Source organism: Lissotriton vulgaris, chromosome 5, assembly GCF_964263255.1.
Source record: "Lissotriton vulgaris chromosome 5, aLisVul1.2, whole genome shotgun sequence".
NCBI lineage: Eukaryota > Metazoa > Chordata > Amphibia > Caudata > Salamandridae > Lissotriton > Lissotriton vulgaris.
In genome coordinates this window covers 803,764,540-803,784,938 of record NC_141693.1, presented here as the reverse complement: position 1 = coordinate 803,784,938, position 20,399 = coordinate 803,764,540, and the positions used below count along the sequence as shown (strand labels likewise).

General features: G+C 42.5%; 1 protein-coding gene across 1 annotated transcript in view; it reads right to left on the bottom strand.

Moving 5' to 3' along the window:
* Window positions 1-518: 518 nt before the first annotated feature.
* LOC147711608 (ubiA prenyltransferase domain-containing protein 1-like) overlaps window positions 519-20,399 on the bottom strand; it is a 38,292-nt gene continuing 18,411 nt past the window's right edge. Inside the window, exons 2-3 of the mRNA XM_086919513.1 lie at window positions 19,454-20,136; window positions 519-559 (exon numbers count right to left, since the gene is read on the bottom strand). Coding sequence (XP_086775639.1) covers window positions 519-559; window positions 19,454-20,136 — 724 coding nt within the window. The remainder of the gene's footprint in view (window positions 560-19,453; window positions 20,137-20,399) is intronic.

The following is a 20,399-nucleotide window of genomic DNA, read 5'->3' as shown; positions in this document are numbered from 1 at the left end:
CCTGGGGTCAGTAAGCTTGCTGTCCATCAAGTGCTGATGTAGCTCTGGAAAACACAGACTAGACAAGTGCACCCACACAATCAGATTGTACAGCCGCTTGTAATCTCTTACCTCACCGCCCTTCACACAACCATCCAATGCTCTGCAAAAATAATCTGCACATTCAAGTCATGTCTGGGGATCAGGTTTCTTGCTCTGCCTAAACTGATCCCTGTACTTATCTGGGGAAGACCATACCGGGTAAGAATGGTGTCCTTCATTTCAGTGTAGGTGAGTTCATTTGCCTTCTCTAAGGCCAACAATGTGTCCTCCATGCATGCTCTGTACCTCCAGCTCCACACCCTCATGCTCATCCTAAGTATGCACACCAGCCTTCTTTGCTGTCGATCAGGCCCTCATCGCCTTTTGCAGCTCCTCTTAGTGAGGCCTTAAACAAGACATTGGAGCTCCTTGCAGAACGTTTTGAGCTGAGGAACTATATAGGTTTCCCACCTCTAACTACAGCTTTAACTGCTGGCTCACCAGTCTGAGACATGATTGTGGATCAAAAACTCAAGAGCTGCAGAAAAGAGAAAAATCAAAACAGTATGGGCCCAATTGACAGAACTAATTTTATGACAAAATCCTAAACTTACTACTTTGGGTATTCACAGAATGCACTTGCTACTTTTGGTATTCACAGAATGGATTTACGACTACTAACTTTACGTCTGCACTCGGGCCGTAGATTCCGGCCCGGAGGCGGAGATTCTGGCCTGGAGGCGGAGCTTCTGGCCCAGAGGTTGGACTTCCAGCCCAGAGGCGGAGCTTTCAGCCATAGCTAAATCTCCGCCACCGGCCGAAATCCCCAACTCCGGACCAAAAGCACCGCCTCCGGGACGGAAGCTCCGGCCCGAGTGCGGACGTAAAGTTAGTAGTCGTTAATCCATTCTGGGAATACCAAAAGTAGTAAGTGCATTCTGTGAATACCAAATGTAGTAAGTTTAGGATTTTGTCTTAAGTTAATTCTGTGAATCGGGCCCACAGTGGTTGCAAAGTGGTCTGCGTTATGGAGTAGTGTACACCAATCACTGTATGTAAAGTATAAACACAGGTCCTATCCACACCGCTGACCACCAATGTTAGAAATGGGGTCTCTAGTTGGCAGTGGTTTGCACCCTTCCCGGTAGGGACTCTCACTCTAGTCAGGGAAAGGGAGTCACACAGCTAAGATAACCCTTGCTCACCCCTAGGTAGCTTGGCACGAGCAGTCAGTCTTATCTCAGAGGCAATGTGGAAAGCATTTGTGCATACCCACACAGTAACACAGTGAAAACACCACAAAATGAGTCGACACCACTTTAGAAAAATAGCCAATATTTATCTGAATAAAACAAGACCAAAATCAAAAAACTCCTTACTGCTATGCAGGGGAGGTGATTTGTCGGTTCCTTACTGTAAGGGGAGGTGATGTGTCGATCTCCGGACACAGCCTCAGTTCCTTACTGCTGGGCAACATTGATGAAGAAATCAGCACCCAGGGACGATGCGCAGAAAATCCAGACGCTCTGTGTCGATTCCACAGAGATGAAGCAGGCGTTGCGTCGAAGTTGGAGCGGTGTGTCACGGACTACAGTGATACGATGCTCGAACCTCTAGCTGCGGCGGTTCTTCATGCGCACTGCAACGGAAACCTGGGGCCTGATATTTGGGCTCTTGTTGTTGGAACAATCTGGTCTGCAGGCCCATCAGTACCATTTGATTTAAAGGCCCTTGGCACATCTGGTGCACTTTACTAGGGACTTACTAGTAAAGCACATATGCTGGTCATGGATAAACCAATCACCAATACCATTTACACAGGGAACACTTGCACTTTAGCACTGGTCAGCAGTGGTAAAGTGTCCATAACTAAATCCTGGAGAAAGAAAGTCAGAAAAATAAAATACAGAGGGAGGCAAGAGTTTTGGGAATAACCCTCCATAAGGGCCAGGGGCAACCGTAAATATATATACACACACCCACCCATATGTTGTGCATAAATATACATAGTAGGTTACCTATTTTTTGTTTTTTTATTAAATTCCATATATGTGTATAAACCTATAAATTGAAAAATATACCCATACAGACACACATGTATTTAGACAGCCTTGTCTACATGCCCAGACATACACATATTTGTCCTATTTGAATATATATGCAGTGATATTTTTAATATCTAAGACTATTGTTATCCCCTAAGAGAAAGCATAGAAAACCATATGCAAAGATAAAGATACTTAACCTATACTCATATTTACATACTCTGAAATAAGTTTCATCGTACAAAGAAGAAACCCCCCACTCATGTGTATATATGTATTATCTACATACTAAGACATATAGATTCATGTAATGACTATCCATTCAATTATTGTCATATAGATAACAGCTGTTTATTTAAGTTTTTATTTTTTTTCCAGAGTGTATAATTCATATATCTTTTTACAATGCATAATCTCAAGTACATACAAACATCTACATGCACATAGGCATATTTACATCTCTAGACATTTGTGTACATGCAATCCATGTATGAACATGCATGCATTCTCCAAATCATATATAGATAGATATCCACGTCCTTCATACAGCGTCTGTGTTGATCACCAGGAGTAAGAACCCGTTTAGTTATAAATCCAAACTGTGCCTTTGGGGATTGCCTCGAAAAACACTTGCTAGCACTCCAGGAAGTCTGCTGAAACTTTTAATGAATAGCAATATATAGACCTGCCCATACACATGTATGCAAGTACATCCCTATACAAAACCTAAACCTATATTGATGCACACATGCATATGCATTCAAGTTGATGTGAGGGCTAAGTATATGAATGTTCACATCTACATAACACATGTAATTTGTAATTTTTATTATCATTATTAAAAATATATTTTTTAGATATTTCTACACACCCACACATACATACAGATGCATGTGCATACACACACACTAATGGTGCCATCCTTATACAAAGTGCACACACACATATACCTACACATATGTACATATCGTTTACAATATCTCTGTTCATAGGCATATATAAATGAATAAAGTGTAATTTATGCATTATTATATACATTGCAGAGATATTTTATTAATTAATTGTTTTAATGTTATTCATACTATTGTTGTATATTAGTGTGTTGCCAGCTCTTCGCTAGTCTTCTGAAACGGAGATGGTTCTCATTGGATCTTATTTTAGGGACTGAAAATTTCAATAGTTCAGATACTTATACAAGAAATATGTTCCACTCTTGTTTTTTTCTTGTATGCTGGGTTTTTGAGAAGGGGTGCCAGGCTAGAGTGTATGTTTTGCTCATTTTGAGAAGTAGTCCCTTGCCCTTCATTTTCTTGTAAGTGATACAAAGCAGCTTTAAGAAGGATTTTCTGACAACTGGTAACTACTGGAGGGCCTTCAGTGCTGGGAGAAATGGGCTTTTGGTTTTACACGAAGGAGTAGTCTGGCAGCAGTATCTTGACTTAACTGTAATCTTCTCATGGTTTATAAAGGTGATCCCTTTATACACCCATTAGTATAATCCATTTTTGATAGAAGATTGTTGCCTGGACCTTGTGAGGAAGATCTAGGTATGGGAAGGTGCATCACAGCGTTTTCATGGTAGGAGAGGTTGACCTGTATAGCTTATTGACTTGGGCATTCATGGACAGCTTGGAGTCCATGGTAATTCCAAGGTTTGTTGTCTCCTTGGTTATTTTTGGTTGTAGCATAAGATCATCAGGCCAGGCACAGACAGGGTCATAGATTTTCCAATCACCCCAGGTGAGTATTTCAGTATTGGGGGCTTTTAATTTGAGGTGGCTCCATGTTTTCCACTGGTCGATGGCCCAGAGACAGCTGAAGATTTTGTAGTTTCAAATGTCCTCGGGGCATTCTAATTTAAGATCAATCTGTGTGTCCTCAACATATTTTTAGCAGGGGAACTCAAAAACATTGATTGGTTCTGGTAAGAATTTTTATATATGTGTTGAAAAGGAGAGGTGGGATGACAAAGCCTTGAGGGATACCTGCTTTTATGCTGTGGGGTTTTGATGAGAATGGAGGAGTATGGATCACATTTGTTCTAATATGTAGGTAAGATGAGATCTAAGTGAGAGCAGTACCATCTATGGCAGTTTCCTTAAGTCTTAGGATTAGTGTCATGATCGACTGCGTCGAAGGTCGTTGAAAGACCCAATGAAAGTAGTGTAGCAACCTCATTCCGGTCTACTGTTATTTTTAACGTTGTTCCAGATGGCGATTAAGTGCCTCTTCCTGGACAAAATCCTGTTTGGAAGTTGGAGAGTACAGTTTTGTTTTTCAATGAATTCTGACATCTGGGTGAAGGCTGCTCTTCCTATTCTATTTCATTCCTCTTTTCTTGTTTAGGAATGGTCAATTTCCTATATGTCTGTATTGTTGGAGTCTTGAGGGTCCCGGTTTGTTTTCTTTAATATGGGTGTATATATGCTGTGTTTAAATTTTCTGGAAAAAGTTCTGTAGATAAGGAGGTGTGCATCAATGTTCTGACTGGAATGGCCACCAACATTGGAAGCTGTATGTTTTTGAAGTTTTGTGGGGAACCAGGTACAGAGGTGCAGCTGGCTGGCCTACTAGCTTTATCAGGATCATGAAATTTAGTTGGAAGAGTTGTTGGAAATGAGTTAGTGCTGTTGTTATTTTTGTCTATTAAGCATGAATCCAACATGTCTGCTTTAGTTGTGTAATGAGTTGCCAGTTTGTGACAGAATTCTTAAGAAAGGGGATAGTCAAGTCAAATTCTTTATTTCCAAGAAATACATTCTTACAGAAATGTAGCATAATTTTCCAAATCATTGATACAGTACATTTAGAAAAGGGGTAGATTCCATTGGGTCATTTATCATTGTGAAATTTAGAGTATTTTAAAAATTCTTTAGTGGGGGCATTGTGCGTTTTGTGCGTTATGAATTCTGCTTGAGTAATAGCTTTTTACATCTTTTCTTACTGTAGACCTGTACAATGTATTATGTATAGGTGTATTTTGTCTTGAGGGTTGTTTGTTTGTTTGTTTAGAGCCAGTTCCATTGAAGCTTTGTGATTTCTTGTTTTAGCTTTATAGGTCTCGGCTAAGACTGCACGTGCTGTCGCTTGATATATCTTTTGTTTTCTTTAGAGCGGGCTTGGAGCCCACCCATTACTTACCATTGGTTGGCTTCATTGTCACTCTTATTTCCTTGTTTCCTTTTGGTCAGCTGCTGTAGTCTTCTTTCCTCTTCGTGTGTTTGTCTCTCTCTTGCAGCATGGACATATTACCAGTGTGTTTATTTTCAAGTGGCTCGTTCAAGTACTTCTGCCTCCTTGTGTTCCTTCCCTATCTGTGTTGGCTTGCCCCTGCCCGCCCTCCTACCTCCTGCTGTCTGTGAAGTTGCAGTTTTGCTATGTGACAGCCTGTAAGCTCTCTCCACACTAATTGGACCTGTGTTTGTTGCAACAGGCACTGCACCAGAGGCAATCAGGTGTCTGTATGTTGATTCAAAATGCTAGGAGAGAGTAGGGTAGCACAAGTTGTGCATGTTCAAATCTAAACAATTAAATAAGGAAAGAATGAGAGGCCCGATAGAAGGCATAAGGGGTTTTCCTCTATCAACCCTTATTAAGAGTCAGATGGCTCATGTTGGCGATTTAGTGCCTTACTCATATAATTAACATAACAGAAGATGGCCCCTTGCAAAACAGAATATCACCAGGTATCAAAACTTGTAGTACATAATATCACAGCATGGTATAAAATTACGTATTGCATAAGATTTGATAGAATAATATATACCATGCCACACAGTAAAGTACCATTGCTTGACATAGCAGAACAAACCAGAGAATACCATATTATAACATACCATGGTATAGCAAGGCCTGTGGTATCCTAATATATGGTGATGTTTTAATTTCATATATTAAAATGTTTGCATTAGTACAACTTTAACACACAAAAAGCTTAACACTGTCTAAAAAAGGATATGCTCATTTACGTTCTGATTGACCATAGCTAATGTAGGCTTGCATTTTGAAATGGCTAATGTTGGTTGCCATCTTGCTTTGAGGCACGGAAAAAAACATTTCTATGCAAAGCTGAAGTCCTAATTATCAAATGCAATGTTCTTTTGCCTTTCTTCACATGAGAAGAAATGTTTTCTTTTCTTTGTGATAATCACGTAATGTTTTAATGAGTAGCGCATTAACAAAGACACCTGCAGAGTGGACCCTGTATACAGGGCCGGCTTTAGCGCTGGTGGCGCCCTGTGCTACAATGTTTGCTGGTGCCCCCCCACAGACTCCCTCACTACTACCCTTTAACAGTGCCACCTCAAGTCTCCATAACCACTCTCTCCCAGGTGTATTTAATTAGTTATTTACTACCTCCTGTACCAGTGTAGGGTTACCCAGAATTTAAAACATAACCTCATGGTTGAGGGTTAAAATTAATAATAGGATTTTTTTCTTTCACCGAAATGAACCCTTTTTGAAACATTAGAATATGAAAGATGGAGGAAAACATCACAATGCTCCAATCTTTACCTTGCAGTTTGTATGCAGCTCCTTGATGACAGTTTTTAACTCACTGATCTGTTAGGATTCTAACATCTACACTGCTAGTAAATAAAGGATCTCTCTGACAAAAGCACTGGCCTATTTAAACTATATGTACTTTGTGATCTGCATGGTACACATTTTTTGTAGCAGGCACATTAACCGGCTGTGCTACCATAAAATGAGTTAAAACTTCCTCTTGACAAAACTCCTTCTCTCCAAGAAAAACATTATTCACTGTGTTATTTTTGTATGAAAATTGCGGAGGCCAGCAATGCAGCAGCAGGTGCTTTTAAAACTATAAAATACTTCCACACATGATGCCCCCTGGAAGAGTCAGCACCCGGTGCAGTGGCACCAGTAGCACCGCCCTAGAGCTGGCCCTGCCTGTATCTCATTCTGCTGAAGATGGTGTACGTATGAAGGATGCTGTGAGCTGTATTATGAAGTCCCTGAGAATCGAACAAGCACATAATTGTATCATCTTGCTTTTACCTGGCTGGACCATCTCAAGAGAACTGTGTGTAGGCCTATCAAATGTTAGAATTGTGTGATTTAACGAATGCAATGTAGATTAGAGGTTGAGTGAGTTGTATATGGTCTAGATGAAGTGCAGAGCAGAGTTGGAGCATTAGGGCCTCGATGTACGACCATTTTTAGGTCGAGGACTATCGGTTCTGCCGAAGGCAGAAACCGGAAGTCGGAGATTTAATGATTCTTAGAGTGCTGCATTTATCCCTCCCTCTTTTTGCTCTTTCTCCATTGGCTGGCTTCCTAAATGGAGGCCAGCCATTGGAGGAGAGAGCCGTCCCTCCAAAGAAGCCCCGTCTTTTTCGGATTTGGGGGCGTCATTTTTGCTGTTCTTTAGACAGTGACGTCGTCCGTCACTCAGAACAGCAAAATACGCCCCCAATTCCGAAAAAATTTCAAAAGCTTGTGGCCGCCATTTTAAGTCTTCTTGTGATGAGGTAGGCTGCTGTCCTCGTTTCCCGCCCCCCCTCCCGCTGTCCGTCTCTGTTTCCGCCCTCCTCCCGCTGAATCGGTCGGCCGTTGTATTCTTTCCCTGCCGTGGTCTTTTTCCCGCCCCCCTCCCACTGTCCGTGTTTGTTCCCGCCCTCCTCCCGCTGATTAGGTCGGCCGCTGTGCTGTTGTATTCTTTTTCCCACCCCCCCTCCCGCTGTCTGTCTTTCTTCCCGCCCCCCTCCCGCTAAATAAATCTTTCAGTGGTAGCCGTCTTTTTTGCCGCCCCCTCCGCTGACTGGTTCCCGCCGTCTTTTTTCCCGCCCCCTCCCGCTGGTCCTGTCCCGCCCGCACAGGATCTCATCGCAACTGATATCTTGAACGCCGACCATAATTGCAGGACGCTGAGGTGTGCGTGTTCAGGACTCGGGAGACGGAGGGAACAGACCGGAGCACTCCCGAGGACGAGCCAAATGAGGAACAAGGACGTGAAGCAGATGAGCTCATCGAGGAGCGAGGACGAGAAGCAGACGAGGCACCCCAATGACGTGCGGAGAGAGCCGGTGTTGAGCAGGAGGAGTGGACGGAAGAGTGGTGGTCACTCCCGGAGGACGTTGTAACGCCGCCGTAGCTCAGGAGAATTGCGGCCCCCGTGGTATGTGAAACGGGGCAAGGGTCACAGTAATCCGGGAAGATGGGGGGGGGGGGGGCGAGTCCTAGGGACTCAAGGGGCATGGGCAGCTGGAGTGCTAATCTCTCGTACCTATTCCCTCACTTACCCTCATTTCCCGCTCACAGCCTTCGTTATTCACTTTTGTACCACACCCTAAGTTTTGTAACCGCGGTTACATAATCACTGTTTTTGGAACCAGCCGGGGTTGTCTACTAGAGTCGGGATTTGCCGAATTAAGTCAATTATAGCGTGAAAAGTCTAGAATGTAATTACATACTTTGCTTTACTAGTTAATTACATTTGAATTATGGCCTTCGAGCAGTTCTTTGTAACCAAAAAACATGGGACCGGCGACTGGCTACTTTACATGAATCGCAAAAAAGTGCCGTGCGTTAAACCTTGCTTAGTAAATGTAGAAACTTTATGGAGGTGGTAGCAAGAAAGATGATGGTAATAGAGTATCATGCTAATCTGGCCAATCCCTGGCCATATGTCGTTGATCTTGTTGGGTTCTGTGACTATCATTGTTGTTAGATTATGTGAAAAAGGACCGTGCGTGTACATAAAGGCCCTTGTGGTGTAGAGATAGTCATGATGTACCATTGTGGTCTATCCTACCACACCACAGACATGGCGACCACCTCCTCCTTTCTCCGCAGTACTTACATAGACGTATCCTACACCTATTCTGGGATAGCAGCCAATCGGCAGTGAGTTTCACCCCTCCCGAGCTGCCTTGGGGGCTGAATGTGGGGTATGGTTTTAACTCCCCGCACAGAAGTCACGGGACCGGTGATCCACTGGGTCCTCTGTGTTCAGGACCTGATGATGACAGGCTGAGACCTGGATGGACTTAGGGAAATTATCTGCAGGTGGCTGAAACCTCACAGTCGTGCCAGATTGCCAGACCTTGCTTTTAAGGGCCTGGCCATCCTCCCGCAGGGCACTCCACTATTTCCAGTGTCTTATCAAAGAGAGGTCTTCTTTCGTACTCTACTACCTCTATACCAAAGCGGTAGGATCTATACCACTATCCTCTGGGCAGTCACCTGCAAGACCCTCCCTCAGTCAGACCACAAACAGCCTGAGACCCCCTGAACCCGTGGAAACTTCCAGAGCATGCGTACTCCCTTTCTTCAATCACTTGCCTCAAGAACACACACGTCAGTTCTATGCTAGTTAATTTAAAAATGCATGTCCTCTTCTTAGTTGCTAGTTTGCACTAGAGCATTCCTCCCGCTTGCAGCTCCTAAAATATATTCTTGTGATTGTGGCAAAACCACTTCATCCTTCTCCTAGTGGTATGTGTTGCTAAAGATATGGATGAAGATGTGGGCTAATGGGCAGAGCTGCCGAGTTTGGAGGTGGGAAACCAGGTTCGAGTCTCGGCGACCTCTCGGGATCCTGTTATTCTGGGCAAAGCACGTCTCCTTGTTCCTACCAAAAAATGAATGTGTAATGTAGCTGGTGCTCATGTGAAGCTCTCCAGTTCCTTTCTTTTGTTTTTAAAAAGGATGCTAGCGGTCCAGTCACGAGCAGCCTATGATATGCCCTGTGACACCGATTAAAGGCTAATTAATGTCGTATAAGTGCCGCTTTGTGATATTATTCGTGGTATGAACAGTTGCCTATATTTGAATATACATTTCAGATCACGTGAATTATTTGATGGAATGAGAAGATTTCAGTCCACGATAAAAACGTACAACAATGAAAATTAAGAATGGAAAATATAGGATATAAGAACGTGCAAAACTCCCGAGTAGACCTTGGCTTGGAGGGGCGACCATAATATCCTGAGACCCGGGGAGCTGACCCAGCCCTTGAATGCTTTATGAGGCAAACTTACAAATTAATGGATACGTTCATAGACATTTTCTGACATTATCGTTTGTTATTGGTATTTCTATTACACACACGTTCATCCACTCACATTTTTTGCACCTACATCCATCCACCCATTCTTCACCCATCAACCCTATCATCCATCCACCCTTACATCCCTACTTTAATCCATCCATCCACTCATTCTTCATTCATCCACCCACCTTTTGGAACCTACATCAATCCACCCATTCATCATTCATCCACCCCCCCTATTCAACGTTTTTATTCCATCAAGGTACAAGTGTGAGTGACATCACGGTGATTACATTGCAATTTCAAGATAGAAACGGGCTTGACATGTATGACTTTCCACATGATTATATTGCGCTCATCAAGCTTCAAGCTTTTCACTTTTTATGATTCCCACGTTTTTATCTCACCTAGCTGCATGTTTGACTGGCATCGTGCGTATGACTTTGAAAATGTAAAATGTAAACTTCCACGTTTTTATTTATTACATCGCGCTGAACAAGCTTCCAGTTTGAGTGGCATCGCGGCCGACGCCTTGACATTTTAAGACTTTCCAAATGTAAACGTTCCTAGTTTGAGTGACATTCAACATGCGATTGCAAAATTGAAACAGGCTTCGACATTAACATGGGCTTGACATTGACATTTTCTATCTCACTACATCACAACATCACTCTATGCTTATATCTCACTACCTCACAACATCCCTCTCCCTCACTACCTCACTCTTTCACTACCTCACTCTCTATCTCACTACCTCACTCTATCTACTTCACTCTCTCCCACTACCTCACTCTCTCTCTATTTCAATACCTCACTCTCTCTCTCACTACCTCACTCTCTCTCTGCTAATGCAATAGGTATCACATATGCAAAAAAAAGCTAATACCAATTGAAATGACAATGCCATTTATTTAGGGATACAAAAAAGATTTAAAAAAATAATGAGCAATACCAATAGCTCTACCTATAATATTGCCGAGACCATTGCATTGTAAATGCTTGTTAGCTGCTGCAAACCGGAAATCAGCCTCTTTGCGACTACTAAAATGGGTTGTAACATGTACCAAATCTAGTTTTCGAATCAATAACCTGTTGCCGACTCTCAAACTAGGTTTTGCGAGTTGCTATTAAGGAGCGGCATGCCAAGGGCGTTCTTTCCTAATAGAGTCAAGGGGGGAGGTAAGATTGGTTTGCGACCGCAAATGCGGTAGCAAAACAATCGCATTTACTATCAACTTAAAATGAGTGGTAAGCCAGTCGTAAACAGGAAGGAGTCCGACGGACCACTGCCTGCTCTTAACCCCTTCCATTCTCATGACGAGCTCAGCTCGTCATGAGGCACAGTTGAGCTGTGCTGATGACGAGCTGAGCTCGTCATGAATAGAGGAGTTCTCCATAAATCAGCACAGGAGGGGAAAATGCACAGCAGCCAAGGTGTTAAAAAATGAAACTAACCCATTTCATTTCTATTTTTTAAATGCTTCCCATTTTATTTTAAGGAAAACTGGCTGCATTAAAAAAATCTGCTTTATTGAAAAAGCAGTCACAGACATGGTGGTCTACTAGGCCCAGCAGGCCACCATCCCTGTGAGTTTGTGAATGCCGGCCATTCCTAATGGGCCACAAAATGCAACCTGCCTCATGAATATAAATGAGGCAGGTCCTTTGCTACCCATTTGGGAATCACAAACAGTGTCTCAGACACTTTGAACATAAGTGTTTGCGGATCACAATTTGTGAGTCGCAAAAAAATGCTAATTGCGATTCACAAAACACTGAGGGTCGTACATCTGGTCCTTAGAATACCCTCTTAATGAGAGAACTGACTTTCGTTTTTCTTTCCCTTTGAGGCAACTCCATGTTAATTCATCGTCTTAGTTGTATGACTTTGATTTGATTTGAACTTCATATTTTTTTATGCATTCATATTTTCATTAATCAACTAATCTGAATTTTGCCTACTGTAAACCTTTAACCTTTAATACATCTTCATGGTTTGAAAATGTAATCAATCGCTGTCTTTCTTGCACATCCAAATGTGCTTTACTTTTATGAAATGTAACGATTTGGTGACCAGTCTCAGCTGTCAACTTCGATTCATCCAGTAGTTTTTTATGGGCCCCGAAATGTGTCCAAAGAAAAGGGCTAACAAAATCTTATTGCAAAGGATAATCTCCATGTCAGGCTTGGACGATTTAAATTCACCACTGAACGTAAAAAATTGCCTTAATTTAATCTGCGATCTGATCTTTCATATTCCTATGTGGGTTTTTGATGTTCCAGAGTTCCTGAAAGCAGTTGCAGTATCCTATGAGTGTGAGCGTAAGTATGATTATGCTGTTTTGATTTTGAATTATCAAGAGGCAAAGTGTTTGTGACTTGGATAATTTGTCTCAGTTTTGGGTTGCTTTGTCCAATTGGGTCAAAGAAGGACTTTATGTTGAGTTTGAAAATGTGAGTGTTCTTTAATTTATGCCGCATGGGCTTGTTGAGGTTAATTCTCTCATTGTTCAGAGTTTAGGTTTATGTCATCGGATTCAAAAAAATCTATGATCCCAGGAGGGATATATTTAACTGGTATTTGACTTGTCTGTTAAGGTTGAGGTGTTGGACTGTGAGGCACCACAGCCACCCCAAGATAGGGACTTATTAAACTTCTATTGTGAGATTTTACTAACTGGGATTAGTGTTCGGTTGATCATTTGTTCACAGGAGTAGACCAGACTAGTCAGATTGGGTTTCACTGGTCGAGAACTTACTTATATGTTTAGTAATATCAATAGGATACTATTCTTTATTTCCCCTAGAGCGATTGCTGATTCTATTTGTCTTTAAGTAATCAGACAAGTATTTTTATGTTATTTTGTTTATGCGAAGCAGATCAGAGTGAAGTGAGAAAGTCTATGTGCCATGCTATGAGCTATGTCATTAGGTGTGACGTTAGAATTGGTTGTTCCGCTTGTGTGGCCATGTTGGGATTGGTCTTTAAGTTGTTTGATGCAACGCTCCATTTTGGTTGGTTTAGTGGTGCCCCTCTAGGATTGGGTGTTTGTGTTACTGAATACCACATTGTGATTTACTGGAAATTGCCAGTCATTTTACTTCTGTGTGTATTTTGCAAGAGTAGTGAAAATGAAATTTTTTAAGAAAATAAGAGCCGTGTTGAAAAATGATGATGCACTTGTTGGTGAGGAGGCTTCTCCAGAGGGCACACCTGCATACAATGGGGCCACAATGTCAAACCTTGCATATATGTTTAGGTTAAATAATAGATTAAGATCACAGCAAAAGATTAGTCTGCAATTTCCCCCCGCATTTCACGTTCAATGTGAGAAAAATTGGAAAGAGTGATGCATGAGACGAACACCCAACCAAGGCTTGCACAGTTTGAAGTGCTGAATGCATGGTAACATTTTGCAAATAAAAATTAACTCCATAAACCCCACAGGATACTGTATGTATTGACCCAGTGCAGGAAAGCCTATCGGAAGGCACTGAAGGTTAGGTAAAGTACTGTAAAGATGAAAGCCTGGGAGGATCTTGAGGAAGCTAGCAGTAGGAAAGATCTTAGGGCATTCTGGGGCATTGTGAATTGGCCCCCCTAAGTGAAGCAGTTGAGCCCACCCTAGAAATTGCGTTATGAGGACAGAGTGGTTATTTTCAGAGGAATCTATTCCCCCGGGATCTGGGGAGACAGAGATGAGTGAATCCAAGTATATCCCTGGGCAGGCCCACATATTAACTCCCAGGCTAAATACCTCCTGTGTTATGATGAAGTGGTGGAGGCCAGTATAACAAGCCCCAGCAGTGAAGCCCCTGACACTGATGGGGTGCCCATTGACTCGTTCAGGAGCCAGCTGAATCTTTGGGTGGTAAAGGTCATTAAAGTTCTCCTGGCAGCAATCCGTACCAGCAAACTACCTATCATGTCGCAGCCGACCTTAATCCGCATTTTTAAAAAGGGGAACCGAGGGGATGCAAGCTGCTTCCGCCCGATCCCTCTCCTGGATTCCACGGTGAAGATCCAGGGTTGTAGGCTCTTATCTCACTGTCAGGCCTTGGCAGAGGACTCCAGAACCCTTTCTAAAATTCAGTATGGATTCAGGAGGGGGCTCGAGACGGAGGATAATGCCTCCATCTCTCCCCCCTGCTTGGCAAGTACACCATCGCCAAACAGGGCTCTTTGTTCTTGGGGTTTATGGACTAGTCCAGCATCTTTGATTGTGTTTCTCATGGTAAACTTTGGAATATTATGGAAGATCTTGGCATAGACAGGTCAATAATTAACCCCATCAGAGAGATTTATCGGGATGCTAGTGCATCAGTGAAGTTTTGCCCTGGGCTAATGCTAGGAGTCCTTTCATGTTCACAGGGGGGTAGGGTATGGTTGCTTCCTTGCTCCTTTCCTCTTCACCCTTTACATGAATCATTCAGAGAGAAACCTTGTTCATACGTGCCCAAGATTGGTCAGTGCCCTATTCCAGCTCCGCTGTATGCTGATAACGCTTTCCTTATGGGGTGTACCCCCTAGTGATGATGGCTGAAAGCCTAAAAACGGTCCTAGGATGCTTGTTTACAGTCCAGGGAGGACCAGGCCTGGCAGTTCGGGCTGGATTGTTCCCATTAGGTGCAGGGTCAAGACTGATTTGCATATGGCAGGGTCCAAACTGGAATGGCATGGTGAGCAAACAAACGATGGATTTAGGCCCAGATCCTTGTACAGGGGTGAATGTATAACATTGTTCTGCATTCTGTCCAACAATTGTTTTTTTTGCATTTGTCTCCTCCCTAGTGTTGCAGCATCTTTGCGACCAATTCTCCATCCTAATGGAAGTGTTGGATCTCAAAGTTAATAGTAGCAAAACTGTCATGTTATGTAGCCTTAAACATGCGGTTAAAGCAAACCTTTTTCTATACTCAAGCTATTCAACCCACAAATATTTTTAGTAGCCTGGACCTAGTTTTTAACAACTCTGGGTCTTGGCACCAGCCGCTGGAGCCAAAAATAGTGAGTCTGTGCAGAGTACCAACACCGTCTTCCGAATTGCTGCTAAACTGGAAAGAAGAAATGTATATCATATGTTAGCAAGTGTGGCTACTCTCTGGGCTGGAGTCTGGTGCCTGAATAAAGCAACTGAAAACAGCCCGTCGCCTGCTTTCTCTCCCCCAAAGCACTGCTGCTTTCATCTGGCTGAATGAGTTGGGGTTAATTCCTGTGGAGGACAAAATATAGACCCGCACCCTGATGCTGTGGTGACGAGTCTGGACCAATGAGGCATTGGCATTAAATAGAACAATCATAAAAGATTGATTGTCTTTGGACTGGGGCCTTGAAATCCCGTGGCTGAAGGAGATTATGAATATGACCCTGGCTCTGTCTAGACCAGATCTGTTTGACAATCCGTCATCTCTCTCCTCCGGCAACAAAAGGACTCTTTGAGGGATATGTGCTACATAAAGTATGAGGTATCAAGGTAGGAAACAATTAGAACCATGTCTTTGGTGATATTTATATCTCTCTGGCCCCGTCTGATGGCCTGCAGCCCCTTTTATTACTCAATAGGCACTAACAGAAAGTTGTCCTGTTGAAGTTCCGACTCAATTTATTCCACCGGTTGGTGGATTTCCCTTATTGTAATAACTGGGAGTGTAATTTGAATCACTGTCCCTGTGATTCAATTTACTCACAAAGTACTTTACAAGTAGTGTTTTTGTAGTTTTTATGCTCTACCAAGATCACGCACTATTAAAGCTCTTTTGAATAAACTCTCTCCAAGACATTGCATGCAGGCACTACATCTTCTTCAACGTCTAGCATCTGCTGATATTATAACAACTGTTTATATATACTTTAGAGCAGTAATTAAGATTAGGAAGAATTTGGGGACTACAAGAGAAGTCACCTCCTGACTCTTCACCAACCAAGGACTTTGGACAATATGAAGATGTAGCTCTGTGCTGGGCCAGTCTGTGGTCCTTTCCCCCTTTGCCTTGCTCACATCATCGTAATAGTGGACAAATCTACTCACCCAGGGAGGTTTGGTTTTGTTTTTTTGCACTTTTATATTCTTATTAAGGTTCCCAGATCTGCAGTCCGCCATTTTCATGTACTGTATTTTTAGCACTGTAGTTTGCCGCCTCAAAAGTTGCATTTTTAATTAATTTCCTTTCAAAAGGTGAGCTTACCGACAAAACAAAAACCACTGTACAAATATACATCAGACTTGGACCAGGAGTTAGTATTTAGTCCAACTTTATTTTGAGATTGATTTGTTGTAAATCCGTTCAGCATTGAGAAAATAAACAAGCATTTACAATGCAACGGTTTCGCCTTTGTAAAAGTTAGAGCTATTGTCATTGTAAATGACAGATTTTTTATTTATGTGTTGCTTTTGAAAACAGATAAATAAATGGCATTGTCATTTACAATGCCAATAGCTTAATCTCTCGCAAATTCGAGACCTATTGCATTTGCACCCACACGCACACACCCACACTGAGAGCCACCCACACACACACAGAGACACCCACACAGGAGTGAGGGTGCAGGGATGGAGGGAGAGAGCAGCGTGAATCTCTCCGAATCTAATGAAAGCCCTTCCTAAGCCTGATGTATTGCACCTGGCAGTCACTTGGTCTGCTCTAGCTATTGAATAATTGAAAGGGTCTGATCGGGGGGGGGCCTTCCCGGGGAAGCACGCTCCGCCTACAAAATAGCTATCACAGAACGCCACCAACTCATCAACTCAGATATTGACCACTCTGAGACCCTTTTAAAATTACAGGATTCTTCCCCAGTTTTAATTTCTCCTATTGGGTACTTCAAAGAAAGTTCCCTTCGTATCGGATACTTGTTGTGCAGACAACTGTGTTGTAAGTGAGATTCTTTTAGCAATGTCTTGATGAAGGTGGAGTTGCCACTGAAACGCGCGTAGACCAACCAAGCTTGTCCCTGTGGAGTGGCTCTGAAGAAACAATTGTGGCATCTAGGATTGTCCGTAACATCTACCACTACAGTTTTCTGTATAATAATGAGAGACCTCACAGAAGGCTGAATCTCTATTGATATGTACTTACAGTTTGTGAGCAGTGAGAATGAGTGTGTATGTTGAGTATGAAAGAATGTCTTTCAGGTGTCTGCTAGAATAATGTTCCAAGTAATTATTTGTGAGGAATCATAACTCATGTCATAAATAATGTACATTGATTTGTATTTAGGTGTGTTTTGAGATTTTGTATATTTATTATGTGTATCTATTTAAAAAAGAACATAATTGTTTTTGATACTAACAAAGAAAAACTGATATAAAGACAAAAATAAAACTTAAAAATATTACTAATTGTCCTTCTTTGATATTGGGAGAGGTTACAATTCACGGATGGGCTATAAGTATATAGAACCATTTGTAGGTCTAAATCAAGCAATATAAGTCAGACAAGAGGTTTCCGTTGATACTCTTTGCCAGAATCAACAAAAAAACTCCTCAGCAAACTCCAGATCGCCCAGAACGCTGCAGCCAGACTAATCCCCAATATCCTATGGTACATCAATATCACTCGACATCTCCGCGACCTCTGCTGGCTCCCTGTCGAAAGAAGAATAACCTTCAAGCTGCTTACGCTCGCCTACAAGGCCCTCCACAACACCAGACTCCAGTACCTCCATGAGAGAATCTCTTTCCACGCCCCCAAGACTCCGCTCAGCTGACCTCTCCCTAGTCACCATCGCTCATATCTACAGGACCAGAGCAGGAGGAAGATCCTTCTCCTACCTCGCAGCCAAGACCTGGAAAGTACTCCCTCTTCACCTCCGACGGAGCCAGAGACTGCACCAATTCAGGAAGACCTCAAACCCTGGCTCTTCGAATGACCCTAACGGAGCTGCCCACACCCACACCCAGCGCCTTGAGAACCTCATGGCTTAGTAGTGTGCTTTACAAATCCCTGTTTGATTGATTGAATATTTTCATATTACCTCCTTGCTGTTTTTTAGGTACTTTACATTGCCATAAAATAATCACCATTAGCCTACAATATTTTTTTTTTACCTTCTACTAACAGATTTTTGATCCTTTTAGCTTCACATTACAGATTCTACTGTTAACCATGTCGACAAATATACTATTGCTTTCATATGAAAGAGCAAAACACCAAGAATTTAAGCAGTGTGTGGGAAAGTGGGTGTATGAGCATTTATTAGGAGGCACAAAATACTCTCTTCCATAGGATAAAAACGATATTAAAAGTAAACTCGGAGTTATGTGACCTTATAAGAGAACTCCTCTGTGACTTGCAATATCCTTATAACGATTGGTAGGGGTATCTTATCCAATACATTCTATAGAGTGGAGGCTTTGAATAGGGAGTTCCATTCCATTGCAACGAAAATGTTTAAGTACACTCAGATTTATATAGCAAATGGGTAGGAATGCAATTAAATCTAAAGAAGGTGAAATGCAACTTACACTCTTGCCGGTTTCTAAATAAAGGTGTAATTAATTCTGTCAGTGAATGCTTTGGTCCTTACCAGAGATTTTAATTTCAATCTGATGGATGCTAAGGTGAATGATAATATGGCCAATGTCCTATTCAGTGGACGGTTGTAAAAGGAACAGCACTACTTTAAATGCACAGCACAGCACTATTTTAAGTATCTACTTGCAATCCGATACTTCAGCCTCACCTACCCATTATTCATGACCGTTTTAGCTAACCGTGTTATTACTGTCGATCGTTTCTTGACATATTAAATAAATTAATATATAATCTTGCATCAATCCGTAGCCCACCTCTTAACTTTGGTTTATAAGGCAAGTGATTGCAGTCTTAGTCTGATGGCATGGAAGTGTGTCCTATTAGAAAAAGCGAATTGGAAGTTTTTAAAATCCTCCTCCTTTATATACTGTTTGTATAGTTTTTTACATTGCCTTTTGTATTTTATTTTGTTATGTTTATTATGTTATGTAGAGATTGAAAATGTATGAATTTTAACAATTTTTAATTAAAGCTCTGCTTTATTTTTTCAAACTCCTGTGGTGTTGCATTTGATTGAGTGCTTTTGTAATGTGTGATGTAACGTGTGAGTGTATGAGATCTTAGAGCTATTTATTATGGGCAACAGGGGTGTTTTCGGTTTACAGAACCCTGCCCCCTTGATTTGAGGGTTATCTCTAAATATTTTAGTTACTATCAAACCTTAATGGTGTCCTTTAACACGACTCCCAGCCCACATCCACCTACTCACACTGCTCAATTTTCCAGAAACAGAAATGTACATATAGTTCAAAAATCTACCAGTCCCAGCCTAATGAAATGGAAGGCTGGTATTGTTACTTTCCGTCGGAATATCACCCCACCCATCACTTACCTCCAGTGTACAAGAAAGAACTAGAGAGGCCCCCAAAATAGATGAGAGCCAAGTGCTCGCGCTTCAGTGTTGACAAGCCATAGATGCAGGCTGCACAGACACAGCCCAGGGTGTACAGACAGGCCCCAAAGCGCACTACGTCCAGGGGCTCCAGGATGTGGTCCACAAGTGTCCGGTCGTCGCTCTTCTTGTGGTCAATGCCTTTGGAGAAATCGTAGTAGGTGTTCACCAGGTACCCAGCACCATGCACAGCATGAACAGCCACGGCGCTGACCAGCAACAGCAGAACATTTAAACTGCCCTGAGATCGATAGGCCAAAACACTGCCTAGTACTACAGGGATCAGTGAGGCACTGAAACTCCAAGGCCGAAGTGCCAGCACGTACGACGCACACTTCTGCCTCCAGGCAGAATGACAGTGGCATGTCTTTTCAGTCTCAGGCGGCTGCGGGTGATCCGAGACGCTTGCCAGCTGTGCTGCCTCTCCGTTGCAGTGCAGGTCCAGAATATGCTCGTGGTCAGCGAGGACGCCAGTTTTATCCACACATTTCCCTGGTTTCACCATGGAAGCGTCAGTTACAGAAAAGACGAGCGGCTCGGAAGAACCTACAGTAAGAAGACGAAGAGCAGAGCAATTGTTATTCCTCGTGCATTTAGCTGACTTTAAAGTGTTAAGGCTGCTGCTTCAACCAGAATAGTACTATGACCACCTAACTGATAGCTGCAAAGGGAAGGAACCGCGAACAGCATGACAGGCTACATTATGAAAATACTACAAACCTGTTGCTTCTGCCTTCAGAGGGATGGTCGGGAATGATGTAAGTGCATGCAACACCGAAAAGTAACTCCAACTGCGTAGGGGACTTGTCATACGAGCCCAAGGAAGAGCAGATGGCGGAGTTACCCTCTAGCTATAGTTTTAGTTTCGGTATCAGTTTTTAAACAA